The 17,315-nt window shown below is 32.5% G+C and overlaps 1 protein-coding gene across 1 annotated transcript; it reads right to left on the bottom strand.

Moving 5' to 3' along the window:
* Positions 1-1,803: 1,803 nt before the first annotated feature.
* LOC126889976 (chitobiosyldiphosphodolichol beta-mannosyltransferase) lies at positions 1,804-16,641 on the bottom strand. The gene is made up of 5 exons (XM_050658762.1): positions 16,487-16,641; positions 15,876-16,427; positions 8,868-9,112; positions 7,566-7,857; positions 1,804-2,125 (listed from the first exon to the last, which is right to left on the bottom strand). The coding sequence occupies exons 2-5, from the start codon at positions 16,412-16,414 to the stop codon at positions 1,915-1,917; spliced, it is 1,287 nt and encodes a 428-aa protein (XP_050514719.1). The 5' UTR covers positions 16,415-16,427; positions 16,487-16,641; the 3' UTR covers positions 1,804-1,914.
* Positions 16,642-17,315: the final 674 nt, after the last annotated feature.

The following is a 17,315-nucleotide window of genomic DNA, read 5'->3' as shown; positions in this document are numbered from 1 at the left end:
TCTTGAGACTCGTCTATAAATACGTGCATGAGTCTTGGTCTTGCAAGTCTCGCAGTTGCCCATTAGCCTATTGCATATCTTAGAACAACGTAACAGAGAGGTATATTTTGGCTTGAATATCATAGCCATAGTATAAAGACTAGCCAAATTAATAAATATCTAAACAACTGACACCGGGTGGGGTTTGAACCCATGATCCAAGTGATACCTGCCTATGTTCTAACTAACTAAAGTTAAAACTACCTCTTAAAACCCACAAAATTTCATTTGCATATCTCAACCGGTTTTAGAGCAATAAATAAATCGTCAGTTTGTAAGAAAAATTTCAACACCCCCTATTTGCGAAACGAAGCATTTATAAAGTAAACGTTTATGAAGCAAACTGTGCAAAATTACTTTTTCGTGCAGAATTGCCCATTAAAGTTTGCCCTACTTATTTAAAAACATCCTGTATTTATGAAAAACATGGCTAGTTAAAAAGTACGGAACTTTTTTATTATACAATATAAGTGAATGAATAAAAAAACATAATGCTAAGAAAATATGTACGGAACTTTTTTATTATACAATATAAGTGAATGAATAAAAAAACATAATGCTAAGAAAATATGAAGCTATAGTTGGGTTTTAATTTCAGTGTGCTATTGCATGCTTGAACAATAAGTTAGCATAATGCTAGAATATTCCACATAGTGAGAAAAAACATAGTTTGATTGGTACACCCGGTACACAATGACAATAATTGACCTGTCTAACAACAATATTATTATAGCAATATTTATAAAGAATAAGACACCATAAAAACACTTAAATTGGACAACAGGTTTAGGAAATTTGAGACATTAAAAATGACCCGTTTTTAAGGTTGTGCGTTAATTCCGTTGAAGAGGTTAAAATAATAGGTAAAATAGAGTTAAAATAATAGGTATTTTGTTTACACGATATCCGGCATTATCTGTAGTTACTTTTGTCCCGTATCGTTATCTTATGATACTTTTAAATAATAGCCGCGCTGTTTCGGCAGATTTTGTTTAGTCGAGTGACCTCATAACACAGTCAGCATAAACAATACATAATAGTCGTACACCGATCGTATACCGATAAGATTATTTGGGCCCGGATTACGTACACTCGATACGCATCGTATCCGCCATGTTTTACTGTAGCGCCTTATGGGAAAACATGGCGGATACGATGCGTATCGAATGTACGTAATCCGGGCCCTCTGGTGTTTGGATTCATAGAAAACTAATAGTGAAAAAAAATTATTACTTACTTATACTTATTAAGTATATTGTCTATCAGCTAAGGTGATTTACATTATAATAATGACCTCTGAGTACATGTCAAATGTGTCAAGTATTTTTTTAATATATATTTCGATTCGCTATCTATGTTTATGGTATTGTTCGTAATTTATCGTAATGCGCATTAAATCCAATTTTCAAATTTTTTTTACAATTTTTTTGTTTCTCATGAAGTATCGAAGAATATAGTCGAACTTATTACTCCCTAAAACGACCCTCAGTTTTAACTGCAAGACGCAAGAGTCTCGCAGGCTTAGTCTTGTTCTTGCTCAAGTCTTGCACGATAAATCTTGGTCTTGCGAAAACGCAAGAACAAGACCAAGACCGATTTTGGGCAACACTAATTCTTTACTATAATTACAAAATAGTGTGCCAAATATCTCGACAAAATATTCAAAATTAAAGCCGCAATCTTGGAACGCGTTTTTCCGTTTTGACGACCGGCTACTGTAGTCTCTTAAGATTCTCACCTTAAAAAAAAAATAAAAAATATCTATAATTTTTCAAAATTTTATTTCGTTTATAAAAATAAACTGTTCTATGTACGTTGTAAATAGTTATATGAAAATAAATCCAATTTAATTATGGAATGTTCAAGTACATATATCTATGTAAACACAGGAGCTGCGCATTGAGTCCAATTCTCTCTCCATCTTAATTTTTGGAACGTCTCTAGTTCATTCTTGAATTTTCGTTCTGTTTCTTGTTGAACCGGATCATTAGGGAAGTTTTGAAACCAGTCCAGTAAGAGTTTGGATAGTTCTTCAGGTGTACTAAACTTAAAACCATTTTTTCCGTGCTGAACCAATTCATTCAAACTAAAATACATTTGAAATGTAACGATATGTTTACGGTTAAGTTATTAAGAGCGTACGCGCAAAATTTCGGACCAATGCTTTTTAAATGCATTCATTTTTTCGAATTCTGAGAAAACTAATAAGTATTTTTGAAAAATTTAAACGCAGAATGAAAGATTGCATTATTACCAAGGGTCGAAAGTCCCTGAAAACGTATATAATGTTTATTTTAATAAGTTACAGGTGTGAAAAAAGAGAAGAAGAGAAAAAGAGAAGAGAAAAAGAGAAAATTTAGTTTGATTTTTAATTTCAAATACACTCAAGTCCAAAAAAATCGATCCACTAAAAATTTGGTCATTTTTGATGTCTCGAATTTCCTATACCTGTTGTCCGATTTTTCTACCATGTTATAGCCTTATTCATTAACAATATCGCTGTAATAATATTGTTGCTAAACAGGTAAACTGTCATTGTATACCGGGTGTACGAATCAAACTGTGTCTTTTGTCAAAGTTCACATCACCCTGTGGACTATTCTAGCATTTATAAAATCCTGAAATTAAAATCTAACCCTAACTCTAAGCCTCAGGCTTTCTTAACATTCTGTTTTTAGATTCATTCGCTTATGTTGGATAATAAAGAAGTTAGGTACTTTAACAACTGGCCATGTTCGTCATCAGTACAGGGTGTTTCGAAATAAGTGCGGCAAACTTTAAGGGGTAATTTTACATGAGAAAATATTGACAGTTTGCTTTATGTCCACAAACGCTTCGTTTCCGAGATACGGGATGTTCAATTTTTTATACAAACTGACGATTTATTTATTGCTTTAAAACCAGTTAAGATATGCAAATCAAATTTGGTGGGTTTTGAGACGTAGTTATTGCACATTTTTTGACATACAATTAAGAATTTTATATTCATCATTGGCGTGAACTACGTCTCAAAACCCACCAAATTTGATTTGCATATCTCAACTGGTTTTAAGGCAATAAATAAATCGTCAGTTTGTAAAAAAACTGAACATCCCGTATCTCGAAAACGAAGCGTTTGCGGACATATGATTATACAGCAAACTGTCATTATTTTCTCATGTAAAATTACCCCTCAAAGTTGCCGCACTTATTTCGAAACACCCTGTATTGATGACGAACATGGCCAGTTGTTAAAGTACCTAACTTTTTTATTATCCAACACAAGCGAATGAATCTAAAAACAGAATGTTAAGAAAACCAGAGGCTATAGTTGGTTTTTAATTTCAGTATTTTATAAACGCTAGAATAGTCCACAGGGTGATGTGAACTCTGACAAAAAACACAGTTTGATTCGTACACCCGGTATATAATAACAGTTTACCTGTCTAGCAACAATATTATTACAGCGATATTGTTAATGAATAAGGCTATGGACATGGTAAAAAAATACTAAAATCGGACAACAGGTTTAGGAAATTCGAGACATCAAAAATAACCAAATTTTCAGCGGATCGATTTTTTTGCAAACGAGTGTATCTCATTCAAAAGAAACTTTTTGTTTATTCTGAGGGGGTCGAAAGTCCCTTAGAATAAACAAAAAGTTTCTTTTGAATGAGATATCTGAAATTAAAAATCACACTAAATTTTCTCTTTTTTCACACCTGTAACTTATTAAAATAAACATTATAGACGTTTTCAGGGACGTTCGGCCCTCGGTAATAATGTAATCTTTCATTCTGCGTTTAAATTTTTTAACAATATTATTAGTTTTCTCAGGTAAAATATAACACAACAACTTCCACATATTTTCCCATTAAATCAGGTGTACCACAGGGTAGCGTTCTGGGTTCCTTTACCTATTATTTACCGCAGATATCCCAACTACTGAAACAACCCAAATCTCAACTTTCGCCGATGACACCACCATAATCGCTGTCAATGAGGACCCCATTATCGCGTCTGCACAACTGCAAAACCACCTTGACCAATTGGGAATCAACATAAGTTACATTTTTTACAAACCGAAGGGATGTATGTCCAAAAATATCATTAAACGATACACAGTTACCAGTCAGCACACAAGTCAAAGATTTGGGAATAACCCTTAAAGATGAATATGGAAGCCTCACATTCAAGCCAAGAAAACCCAGATCAACATCAAAATACGACAAATAAGCTAGCTTATTAGTCGAAAATCAAAATTCAATATTGAAAATAAACTGCTCCTGCATAAATCTATGATAAAACCAGTTTGGACCTATGATGTTCAACTCTGGGGTTGCTCAAAGCCATCAAATATAAAGATAATACAAAGAGTCCAATCAAAAATATTGAGGATGATATTCAATGCGCCCTGGTATGCAAGCAATAAAACCCTACACGAGGACTCAGCTACACCTTTGGTAGAGGAAGAAATTCAAAGGATCACAAAGAACTAATTGTAAATTAAAATATGTAGGTAATATAAAAAAAAATTTTCTCAGGATTCGAAAAAAATTAATGCATCTAAAAAGCATTGCCTCGAAATTTTGCGCCTACACTCTTAATGTTTAAATTATCTTTAGTAATAGTTACTTATTGGTAAAAATGTCTTCAAAATTATAACATCTTAAAATATTACCGCTTTAAAAAAACACTGCAACGATAGTTCGCCCTACCTGGTACTAAACTAAATTTCAATAAGCGATGCAAGGCATGTAAACAACGACATAGTTGTTATTCTGAAGCTATTTTATTGTGGCATTTTTATAATCAAATATATTCAAATGGGAAATAAGCCACAATTTTACCTAAAAATGATTTTATTAACGTTTCGACGCCCAAGTCGGGTGTCGTTGTCAAAATACAAAATAATACTAAATAAACAAAAATGTTGTTGCTTAGTAAAAAATTCTTCTAATAATTTATTTAATCTGACTCATTTATATCGGCAAATCAGACACGTATTATACATTTTAAAGTAGACGACTTTAAAATGATATTGCCAATATTAATGAGTTGCGTTCCTGGGACGACTTTACTAAAAGATAGTTCATTCGATTACATGAAATCAATCCCAACTCAAGAATAACCGTTGTTATTTTAAAGACAGATCACATGCTATGATTTTTTGTGGCGGTTATTCTTGAGTTGGGATTGATTTCATGTAATCGAATGAACTATCTTTTAGTAAAGTCGTCCCAGGAACGCAACTCATTAATATTGGCAATATCATTTTAAAGTCGTCTACTTTAAAATGTATAATACGTGTCTGAATTGCCGATATAAATGAGTCAGATTAAATAAATTATTAGAAGAATTTTTTACTAAGCAACAACATTTTTGTTTATTTAGTATTATTTTGTATTTTGACAACGACACCCGACTTGGGCGTCGAAACGTTAATAAAATCATTTTTAGGTAAAATTGTGGCTTATTTCCCATTTGAATATATTTGACATAGTTGTATTTGAATTGTTACATAATGGGTTGGGATAAAGTATGGAAGCAAGCAAATATCTTTGAAACGAAAAGAACAATATTTATGAAACTTTGCATGCAAGTACAGTGACGCAAAAGGCATCTATTGGCATATTTTTTGTTACTACTCCACTTCCGATTTCACCGGAAATACCGGTAACTTAGTTAATTTAAATGGGACACCCTGTATATTTTTGCGGATTTTAAAAGAACTTGTTATTTTTAATTCATACATACCAAATTTGGTAGAAACAATTTGTTAAAAAGTGTCTGTATATAATTTTTTGTATTAATACAACGTAGTAGGAATTAAACGAGTACCATCTATTGGGACCGTGCAAGTTCGGCAAAGCGACCTCTATTTGTACGCTCTGTACTTTTATTCGCACTTTTAATTATATTGGCCAATTATATTAGTCCTGGTTGCTGGATAGTTGTCAAGGCCATAGTCCAAAAAAATAATAAGAAGAAAAAATAAGATGCAGGTTATGTAATGCAAACGTAAACAATTGTATGTAGTAAATAAAATTAGTTATTTAAATGCAGTACTGCAAGCAAAATACAATTAATTAAATGTACCTTTATATAATAATTGCATATCATATCAATATTGTGGAGCAATATATAATTTTTCTGCTTCAATGACAGAAGGTATGAAATATACGTCAATTTGACAATTTCAATTGACAATATTAATTATTTAAGATAGTTGCAATATTTCTCTGCGTCTCGCGCACGGTCGTTTCTCGTTTCCCTTCCAAGTACTTGCACACCGCGAATACTGTAGACTAAAATTGTTATTTACATGCGCTGCATGACTTATTTGAATTTGGTATACCTATTAGGTAAAACTGTTACTGAACTAATTGACAGAAATAAGTTGTATTAAAATGGTTCATTTAAGTGAAAAAGATCGTATTGAAATATTAATGATAATTAATCGGTTATGCTGAATTTTCATTTTTTGGAAGTGAATTTTCGAAATCGATGGATTGGACGTAGAGGATTCATAAAATGGCCCGCTCGTTCTCCGGACCTCAACCCGTTAGATTTTTTTCTTTGGAGTTATCTAAAATAACGTGTTTACGTTAGGCAACCAACATACTTGTAGGATTTGAGGCAAAGAATAATTGATGAATCTGAATACATGGAGAAATCATGCAAAAAGTGACTCACGAATTTATTTATAGACTTGCACGTTGTCAGGAGGTGAACAGCAAACATTTTCAACGTTTGAAATTATTTTTTTTTATTTTTAATATCATTAGTCTAACATAGAAAATAAATTAACCTATTTTTAACTGTAATGAGATTTTTTATTTCTTGTTTTAACAGTTTTATCTTCCAAAGTTGGTATGTATGAATTAAAAATAACAAGTTCTTTTAAAATCTGCAAAAATATACAGGGTGTCCCATTTAAAGTAAATAAGTTAAGGGTATTTCCGGTGAAACCGGAAGTGGAGTAGTAACAAAAAATATGGCATCAGATGCCTTTGGCGTCACTGTACTTGTATGCATAGTTTCATAAATATTGTTCTTTTCGTTTCAAAGATATTTGCTTGGTTCCATACTTTATCCCAACTCTGTATGTTAACTCGTTATCTACTCGTTCCATAGTAACAGTATATTATTAAAATCACTTTATCAATGTTTCTCTTTTCTTCGATTAATAGTTTTTATTGCATATTATATAAATTATTGTAATCGCTGAATACATAGTGAAAAAATATTCCAATTAATTAAATTAATGAATAATTTAAACGATTATGCAAAAAATGTAAACAGACTATAAGTATTGTCCGGTTACAGATAAATGAGAAACTTAAAGAGAGAGACCAATTGGTGTACAAGTGGTACCGAACAAAATATATCTTTAATATATATTTTTTTAATATATTTTGTTGGGTACCACTTGTACACCAATTGGTCTATCTCTTTAAATTTCTTATTTATCTGTAATCGGGCAATACACCAATTGGTCTATCTCTTTAAATTTCTCATTTATCTGTAACCGGGCAATAACTAACCTTTTAAAGTCATAAGCACAAACAGGTAGAGCACATCCAAACATATCGACCACCTTCATAGGCAGATCTAAACCACTTGAGCTTGTATGAAGGCACACTCCCAAATCTGCAGAAGCTAATATCAACGGATAGTCTTTAGATTCAAGCCAAGGTGTTAGAACTTTAACATGACTCCAGTTTTCTTCTTCAATTTTTTTACAATAATATTCTTTAAGATGCCCTTTACCAGTTATACAACAGAATAGGGCAGGTAATTTTCTTACATTTCCTTCTACAATGTGGTTTTCATATTCTGAAAATTATAATGTGAAGTTATTGTGAACAATATACAGGGTGATTGATTAGTGTGATAAAGCTCAGTAGATCTGCTATAATAATGGATAGCAATAAAAGTTATATTAAGAGAGTAGGCGCAAAATTTCGGGCCAATGCTTTTTAACTACATTAATTTTTTCCAATCCTGAAAAAATTAATTAACTGAATGGATAAACTAATATTTTTGAAAAATTTAAACGCAGAATGAAAGATTATAATATTACCGAGGACTGAAAGCCCCTTAGAATAAACAAAAAGTTTCTTTTGAATCAGATATTTGAAATTAAAAATCACACTTAATTTTTTCTTCATTTTCTCCCCTGTAACTTATTAAAATAAACATTATAGAAGTTTTCAGGGACTTTCAGCCCTCGGTAATCTTTCATTCTGCGTTTAAATTTTTCAAAAAAACTTATTAGTTTTATCAGAATAAAAAAAATAATGCATTTAAAAAGCATTGGCCAGAAATTTTGCGCCTACGCTCTTAATAACAAAAATTGTAGGCAACTTTGAGGTCCACATTAGAAAGTTATAATGTTACAAGATGTTCGATAACATAGTGGCAGACCAAACTTATCTTTTTTAAATGGAACACCCTATCTTTTATTTTATATTCGAAATCTACTTCACAATATGAACCTCAAAGTTGCCTACAATTTTTGTTATTAACTTTTATTGCTATAAAACAGACATTAAACAGACTATAATAAACAGACATTGTACACATGCGAAGATATTAAAATTTAATACAATTGGTTATCTTGTATTCCTAAGAAAAAATTAAGAAAAGATTTAAAACTAATAAAATTAACGCATTTGCTGCGTATATTTTGTTAAGTACTTTCCCAGAACCTGAACTATTTTTTGTAATGTAATGTAAGGAAACACATGTCACTCATTGGCCACATCCGCACTGAAAAGGGAAACCGAATGTCACTGATGAGCAACATGCGCAGCAAACGTGCTAACTGAAATTTTTTTATGTACCTTGCAATGCACCAAAAAGGACAGAAAAATCTTCATCTTCAGTCCAACTGGTACTAGATACTAATAATCCTGGTCTATCATTTTTAATATTTACACCAGTACTGGTATCTTTTGTAAAAACTGTAGAACCATCATCACACAATAACTGTTTGTAGGTTTCTCCTAACTTGCTCAAAAACTTGTGTTTTTCTTCCAAACTTATTGATTTAAAAACTGTTGGTGGTTTATCATATAAAGTTGTAGCACTAAAATCAAAACAAACAATCAGATACATTATAGTCCAATCAGCAGCCATTTTCTCATGGAATTTTGAGAACCACGGTCGATTTCCTTGAAAATTTGGATTTAGGTATTTATAACTTTTGTCAAAATCTACCCTACGCCTAATCGCGCTTTTACCCTGGGGGTGAAAACAACCGCATCTAGGGGATGACAATTTTTTCAATCAAATTAAGTATAAAAGTCGATAGATTGACCAATTCTGAGTAAATTCTGTTCTATAAATTTTTTTTGCAAATTTGATATTTTTCAAGTTATTAAAGATTGAACCTATACATTTTTCATTGAAAAACTCACGTTTTATAACCGTTTTTCATGAATAACTTAAAAAAGAAATTTAATTTTACAAAAAACAATCGAATGAAATTGTAGCTAATAAAAAAACAAAGAGGTTCACGTTGGAGAGGCCTATGTAGAATGGAGAACCTTCAATCTCAAATAACTCTGATGTGGTGCAATTTTTTGGGAAAACTTAACAAACATCTTTTAAAGTTCATTAAAAAACCTTTCAAATTAGCTCTGATAAAAGTTTTTTGCATAAGAACTGACTGACTTATGACGAAAATAAAGTTGCTCTCTGCTGTTTTTTTGTTTGAAACGTAACAATTAAACCTTCGCGTCATTACAATACTAATAGAAATGAATAGCGTCCCACTTCCCAGTTAAAATTAACTTTATTTAGATATAATTGATACGTTCCATGTGATCTGACCGGTTTGGAATGTTTACTTTAGAAAAAATAGTTGATTAAATCGAAAATGACATTTTTATAATGTACAAACAAAGTGCATTTTTCTTAAATAAACCTAAAAGTATGTATTTATGACACAAAAACAAAAAATAATCAAACATTTTTTCATATTATGAATACTTTTAGATTTATTTAAGAAAACTGCACTTATTTTTAATTATAAAAATGTCATTTTCACTTTAATCAACTATTTGTTTCTAAACTAAGGCATTCCAAACCTGTCAAATCACATGGATTGTATCAACTATACCTAAATAAAGTTAATTTCAAGTGGGAAGCTACACTCACCGGCACAAAATTCCGCCACCCAAAATTTTTGATTAAGTTTGACAATTCATAACTATGCTTCTTTTCATGAGCATTTTTCAGTTCGTCATAAATGATAGAAAAAAAGGTAAATCCGTGATAATACACATTTATGACATTTATTCTAACATGACATTTTAGTTAAATCTGACAGTTGTCACATTTTATTTGCAATTTGACATAAAAACAAATAAATTGTGTTTATTGCATTTATAAAATGGCATTTTCTTTGATTTGTATAGTATGTATAGTCTTATAAATTGTACAGATTATATTCGTAGATATATTATATAATTAAAAATATTTTTTTTCAATTTTTCAATTATAGCGCCATCTATTGACAACTAGAATCATCATCATCATTCTCTTTACCTTATCCCTATGCGGGGTCGGCTTCCCTAATTGTATTTCTCCACACAATTCTGTCTTGGGTCATATCAATGTTAATCCCCTTTACCAACAAGTCCTGCCTTATCGCCTCCCCCCAGGTCTTCTTTGGTCTTCCTCTCCTACTCCTTCCAGGAATCTGCACTTCAGCTATTCTTCGTATTGGGTGATTAACGTCTCGACGTTGAACATGACCGAACCATCTTAACCTATGCTCTCTCATTTTGGCATCAATTGGTGCCACACCTAGACTTCCCCTAATATACTCATTTCTAATTTTATCCTTCTTTGTCACTCCACTCATCCATCTAAGCATTCTCATTTCCGCCACATGCATTCGTTGTTCCTCTTTCTTTTTCACTGCCCAACATTCAGTTCCGTACAGCATAGCCGGTCTTATGGCTGTTTTATAGAATTTTCCCTTCAGCTTCATTGGAATTTTTCTGTCACACAACACACCACTCGCTTCTTTCCACTTCATCCATCCAGCCCTAATTCTACTGCATGCATCTCCATCTATTTCTCCATTACTCTGTAATACCGATCCTAGGTACTTAAAACTATTGCTTTTCACAATCATTTCACCATCCAAAGATACCATTTTATTTGTAGTAGCTCCATCTTTAAATGAACATTCCAAATACTCTGTTTTTGTCCTACTAAGTTTTAAACCTTTTTCCTCCAGAGCTTGTCTCCACTGTTCCAGTTTTTGTTCTAAGTCTCTTTCACTATTTCCTACTAACACGACATCATCAGCATACATTAAGCACCATGGAATGTTACCCTGTAGTTTCGCTGTTATCTGGTCCAAAACTAATGAGAATAAATACGGACTAAGCACAGAGCCTTGGTGCAATCCTACTTTCACATGAAATTTATCAGTCTCTCCCACACCTGTCCTAACACTAGTAGTTACTCCCTCATACATATCCCTCACCATCTTTACATATTCACCAGGGACTCCTTTCTTATTGAGTGCCCACCACAGAATCTCTCGAGGGACTCTATCATATGCTTTCTCAAGATCAATGAATACCATATGAGCGTTTGTTTCTTTACTCCTGTATTTTTCCATCAACTGCCTTATAATGAAAATTGCATCTGTTGTTGATCTACCCTGCATAAAGCCAAATTGATTCTCGGATATTTCGGTCTCTTCACGTATCCGTCTGTCAATTACTCTTTCCCATATTTTCATGGTGTGGCTAAGCAGTTTTATAGCCCTGTAGTTTGTACATTGTTGTATATCTCCCTTGTTTTTGTAAACAGGTACCAGTATACTGCTTCTCCATTCGTCTGGCATTTGTCCGACTTCCATAATTCTATTAAATAGACCTGCTAGCCACCTTGTTCCTGTCTCTCCCAATGCTCTCCATACTTCCCCAGGAATATCATCTGGTCCTACCGCTTTTCCTTTCTTTATTTTTTGAAGCGCTTGAGCCACTTCCTCGTTGGTTATTTTGGTGACCATTGCTGCTACTGTCTCCGTTGACTCTACAGGCTGTCTGTCAAATTCTTCATTTAATAAGCTGTCAAAGTACTTTCTCCATCTCTTTTTGACTTCCCTTTCGTGAACTAGTATTTTATTATTTTCATCTCGGATACATCTAATCTGATTAAAATCTTTTGCTTTCCTTGCTCTCTGTTTGGCTATTTTATATATCTTCGTTTCGCCTTCCCTGGTATCAAGTTGATCATATAGGTTTGAATACGCTTCTGCTTTGGCTTTTGCTACTGCTACTTTCGCTTTCTTTTTCGCCACCATATAGTTTTGAAGATCTGTGTCGGATCTGGTTTCTTGCCACTTTTTATATAATTTTCTCTTCTCTTTTATTTTTCCTTGTACTTCGTTTGACCACCACCAAGTCTCTTTATCCTCAAACTTTTTTCCTGACGTTTTCCCAAGTATTTCAATAGCAGTCTCTCTAATACTACTGGCCATTTTTCTCCAAATTGTATTAGGGCTTCCTTTCATGTTCCAACATATTTTTTCTACTATTCTTCTCCTGAATAGACCTTCTTTCTCATCTTTCAGCAGCCACCATTTGATTTTTTGTGGTCCTCTCCGATATTTTTGTTTAGTTTCGCTTTTTACTTCGATGTCCAGAACAAGCAGCTTATGTTGTTGGCTTACTGTCTCACTCACTATTACCTTGCAGTCCTTGCATTCACGTATGTCTTCTTTCCTTATCATGAAGTAGTCTATTTGGGATTGATGTTGTCCACTTTTGTAGGTAATAAGTTGAGTTTCTCTCTTTTTAAAGAATGTGTTAACAATCGCCATATCCAATGCTGTTGCTAATTCAAGCATGTCATCTCCAGCTTCATTTCTAGTTCCAAAGCCTAATCCCCCATGTATTGTTTCATATCCTGTCTTGGTTTGGCCCACATGTGCATTGAAATCACCTCCTATTATAACTTTCTCCTCTGCTGGAATATCACTCAGTACGTCTCCTAATTGATCATAGAAAGCTCTTCTTTCATTCTCACCCAGACCTGTTTGGGGAGCATACACACAAACAACATTCAATACCTCTTTATCAATTACAAATTTCACTGACATCATTCTATCACTCGTTCTTACAACTTCTACTACGTTACCTTTCATTTCACTATCAGCAATTATACCAACTCCATTCCTAGTGTTACTACTCCCTACATACCACAATTTGTATCCTTCACCTAGTTCTTTCGCCCTTTGTCCTTTCCACCTAGTTTCTTGAATACAAGCAATTTGAACTCTTCTTCGTTTGAGCGCATCCACTAACTCCAGACTCTTACCTGTAAGACTACCAAGATTCCAAGACCCTATCCTGATTTTTCTAACCTGCAATGGTGTTCCCCCTGAGATAGTCCTCACCCGGAGATCCGAACGGAGGCTCATTTTACTTCCGGAACATTTTACCTCAGGAGATGCCATCATTTCAGTATAAGTTTTTACTGCGTTTGGAGAAGGTCTTTTCATTATTATGGCCTGAAAAGATTTTTGGATATTTGATGCCTGAATGCCTTTTCTATCAGCACCATACCCTGCCCTGCACGTTTAGCCAATACACCACCAATGCAACCAAAGTGCAGTATTACCCCACACCCGCCTGCATTTTTCTGTATAGGCCAGGATCCCTACTGTAAGGACTGCCCTATAAGCCAATGTATTGTTGCCCGTATCCCGCCGCTAGGAGGCACGTACTTTGGTTATTTCGGGATACTATTGACAACTAGAATAAATGTTATAAATGTCACTGACGAAATGTAATCACCGACGTGCGTTTTTTTCTGTCACATACAATTTAATGCGTTAGAAATAAATCGAAAAAATGTGAAGCACTGAAAGATTCTCATGAGAAAAAGCATAGGTATATTATTTGTGCTCCGATTTTCAAGATTCTTGTACCAATTTATAGGTAGGTACATGAATTGATAGTTAATGAGCTGATTAGATTAAACATGGAGGGTCAGCCTTACAGCAAAGAGTGTATAATGTGATAAAACAGATTTGGATAAAGGAATCAGTGCCTAAAGAATGGGAAAAAGGGTTAATTGTACTAATATTTAAAAAAAGAAACCCAATAGTTTGTGAAAACTACAGAGGTATTCGGCTGTCCCAAGTAGAAACACTGTAGGTAAGTGCCAATTCGAAAAATGTTCACCAGAGTAGAAAACGTAAAGGACTCAACTTTTCAAATTTCTGTTTTATTTGAAATAAAAGTGAACACACATTAATTTAGTAAAAAATACCTACTCCTGTTTTTCAGTAAATATTTTTGTCTGAATTTTATTTCCAGACTAGGTTTTGAACACATACAGTGTTTTTATTTGGGAAACCTGAAAATATAATATAAAATTTTCCACTTTTTAAAGACATTAAGTACTACAAATGATACTTTATTCAAGTTCCTTTAACAAATATACTATAACAAATTGCAACAATTTAATGGTCAGTGTCTGGGTCATGTAATTGCTGTCATCCAGGGTTATGGAAAAGCTTGTCCACTAGTGTCTCTGAGACTGACCAAGTATGCCAAAACGATCATTCATTTTCAGGCATCAAAGAAATAAGTTTCTCTATTATTTCTGTATAGGTACATATTTATACAAATTATATTAAATTCTCTATATAAAGAAATTATATTATGCAGTTTTTAATAAAAAATTTTAGTTTATTGTTATAACTTTGTATATATAATATTTATATTAAGGTTTAGTTTTACAGCTTGTAGTTTTTTTTTATTAATTTGTTATAATTAATAAGTTATCTTACTCAAAATTCAGCCGACTTACAAGTGAAAAATCGACTAAAATCTGTAATTTTGCAATGTTTTTGCAGCATCTGTGTTTCTAATTATTGGTCAAGGTTTACCAAAGATTATTTTGTAGATTTTTTAAGAACAAAATTCATTTTGTAAAGACTATTTATATTTGTTAGTTTACAAATTATAATAACTTAAACAATTAAAATTTTTATAATAAATTCTTGTCACTTCCGGCGCAAAAGAAAGTTATAAATTCAAATTCAGCAGGTCAAAATATTATTCGATTTTTATTCATATTTGATAATTAATAGGTGCCATCCAGTTTAATGTTAAAAATATATTTTAAATAATTAATAGGTACAATAAACTTAAATATTTTATACACGACAAATTTCTACTGCACTTATCACAATAACCATCAATAACTAACAAACCACTAAAAATTGCCTTAGAAATATCAATGGTCTTGGCGAATGTAAAATGTAAATCATGCGATTCCCACGGTAAATCACTTTAAATCCCAAAAACCCAATAAAAACACTGTATATCCCGTATTTACAGTGTTTATACTTGGGGATATGGATATAATGTGTTTTAAATTGGTGAAGTGAAGATGGAATGTGATATAATGTGTTTCATATCAATGTTAAATTGTGGTTCTACTAATTTTTTATTTTTTTCTGCCTTGGTAATTGGTAGATAACAACACCCTAAATCCAAAAATGCAATAAAAGTGATTTTGAAAAAAATGGATATACAGTGTGTCTACTTTGGGCAGCCGTATTATTCTTCTAAATGTGGTTTAGGTCTTGACCACAATGATAAATAAATGATTGATGAAGCACACAGATATAAAAATAATATCAAAATAGTTTTAGGAAAGGAAGATCTACTGTAGATGCCATACACAAAGTGACTCAGACTATCGAGAAATTCTATGAATATGACAAGTGGCTGCATATCCTCTTTAATGACTTCAAGCAAGCATTTGACATGAAATACATATTATCAATAATTTTTAAATGTGGTTACCTTATATTCCAATTATCACAGAGATCTTTTTTCATCGCATTTGTAACACAAAAATTGTGATCAGCTCTTTTTCCAGCAAATGATTCTACTTTTTTCGTAATAGTTACTAGGACATTATCCTTGGAAAGATTTAAGGCCATTATGGAATGCGCATAGTTGTGCCAGTCTATAACAAACTTACTTCTAAAAATTAGACAAAACAACCAACAAACTAACAACGAAGGAATTGCTGGTGGATTCTGCACAATCAGTATATCAGGCTTTCTAGTGACTATAAGCAAGAATAATAAATTAAGAGTTTGCCAGATGGTTTTAAGTACGTAATTTAATAACTTATGTGGTAAAGTAGGTGGTGACAATAAGTAGTGGTAGAATACTGAGGGAGATTTTTTAATTTCTTCCATTGGTTCAGTTTCTCCATAGCCTATTATGTCAACTGTGTGTCCTGCTTCTGCCAGAGATAAGGAATGATACTGCATTCTAGGACTTCTTCCTATATCTCCCAAAACAACCACACATACATTTTTCTTTTTTTCCATATTTGATAATAATCTGAAACAACAATATCATTACAATAATGAAAAATGACTTTATTTGTTCTATATACATACTGTTAATTTATCAAATTTTATATTCAATTAATCTCTTTTCGGCTTTTTTCAGACCCAACCCCTAATCATAACATCTCACTCAACGTCAACAACATCGAACATCTGTAATGTGACAAGTGACAATTAGGCATTCCAAATCACGTGATATAATCATAGAGGTATATATTAACATAGAGGGAGCCTATCTTCCGCGCTTCCTGACGACAAGATCTCATGGAGTGGTTTGCTGCATCTCTTTCTAACACATTGTATCGAAAATCTATGATGACATTCAGTGTGAAGATAGGCACGGAAGAGGAGGACAACTGTAGCAGCTTTACTATGCGTAAGAGTGAAACAGCACTAATCCAAATAAAAAAGATGGTGTCGTCACTTCGCTCTGAATGACACTCTCTCTATGCTAATATTTAACTCTATGGATATAATAGGGCTTTTCATCGATTGTCATTTGTTTCGGGCTTCTGTCATGTGTCACATAATATTTATTCACTATTAAGTTACTACGACCGAACGTCGTTTTCTACTAGATTTATATACAAGATCTACTAAATTCTACTAGATTGAGCATAAAATCTACTAAATATTCTACTAAATTATTTGCTCACAAAATGACACTTGACAGCCAAAAAAGAAGAAAAAAAGACAGATGACAGCCCAAAAAAGAAGAAATGACAGATGACAGCTCAAAAAGAAGAAGAAAATGACAGATTATTTTGTTATATGTCAAAATAAAAACAACAAAAACCATTTTTATTTAAATAAAATATATTTTTATATTTACATAAACAACATAACTGAAACTTCTAAAAAATGTTAAATACTTATTATT

The sequence above is a fragment of the Diabrotica virgifera genome, chromosome 8 (genome assembly GCF_917563875.1).
Source record: "Diabrotica virgifera virgifera chromosome 8, PGI_DIABVI_V3a".
Lineage (NCBI taxonomy): Eukaryota > Metazoa > Arthropoda > Insecta > Coleoptera > Chrysomelidae > Diabrotica > Diabrotica virgifera.
This window is presented reverse-complemented; position numbering and strand designations above follow the sequence as displayed.

What these genes read in the sequence shown, in the direction of transcription:
- LOC126889976 (XM_050658762.1), bottom strand. Translation starts at nt 16,414, where the DNA reads ATGGAAAAAAAGAAAAATGTATGTGTGGTTGTTTTGGGAGATATAGGA. An exon ending in TGTGATAATTGGAATATAAG is followed by an intron (nt 9,113 to 15,875) that starts GTAACCACATTT and finishes TTTTGATTTTAG; the next exon opens with TGCTACAACTTTATATGATA. An exon ending in CCTTTTTGGTGCATTGCAAG is followed by an intron (nt 7,858 to 8,867) that starts GTACATAAAAAA and finishes TATAATTTTCAG; the next exon opens with AATATGAAAACCACATTGTA.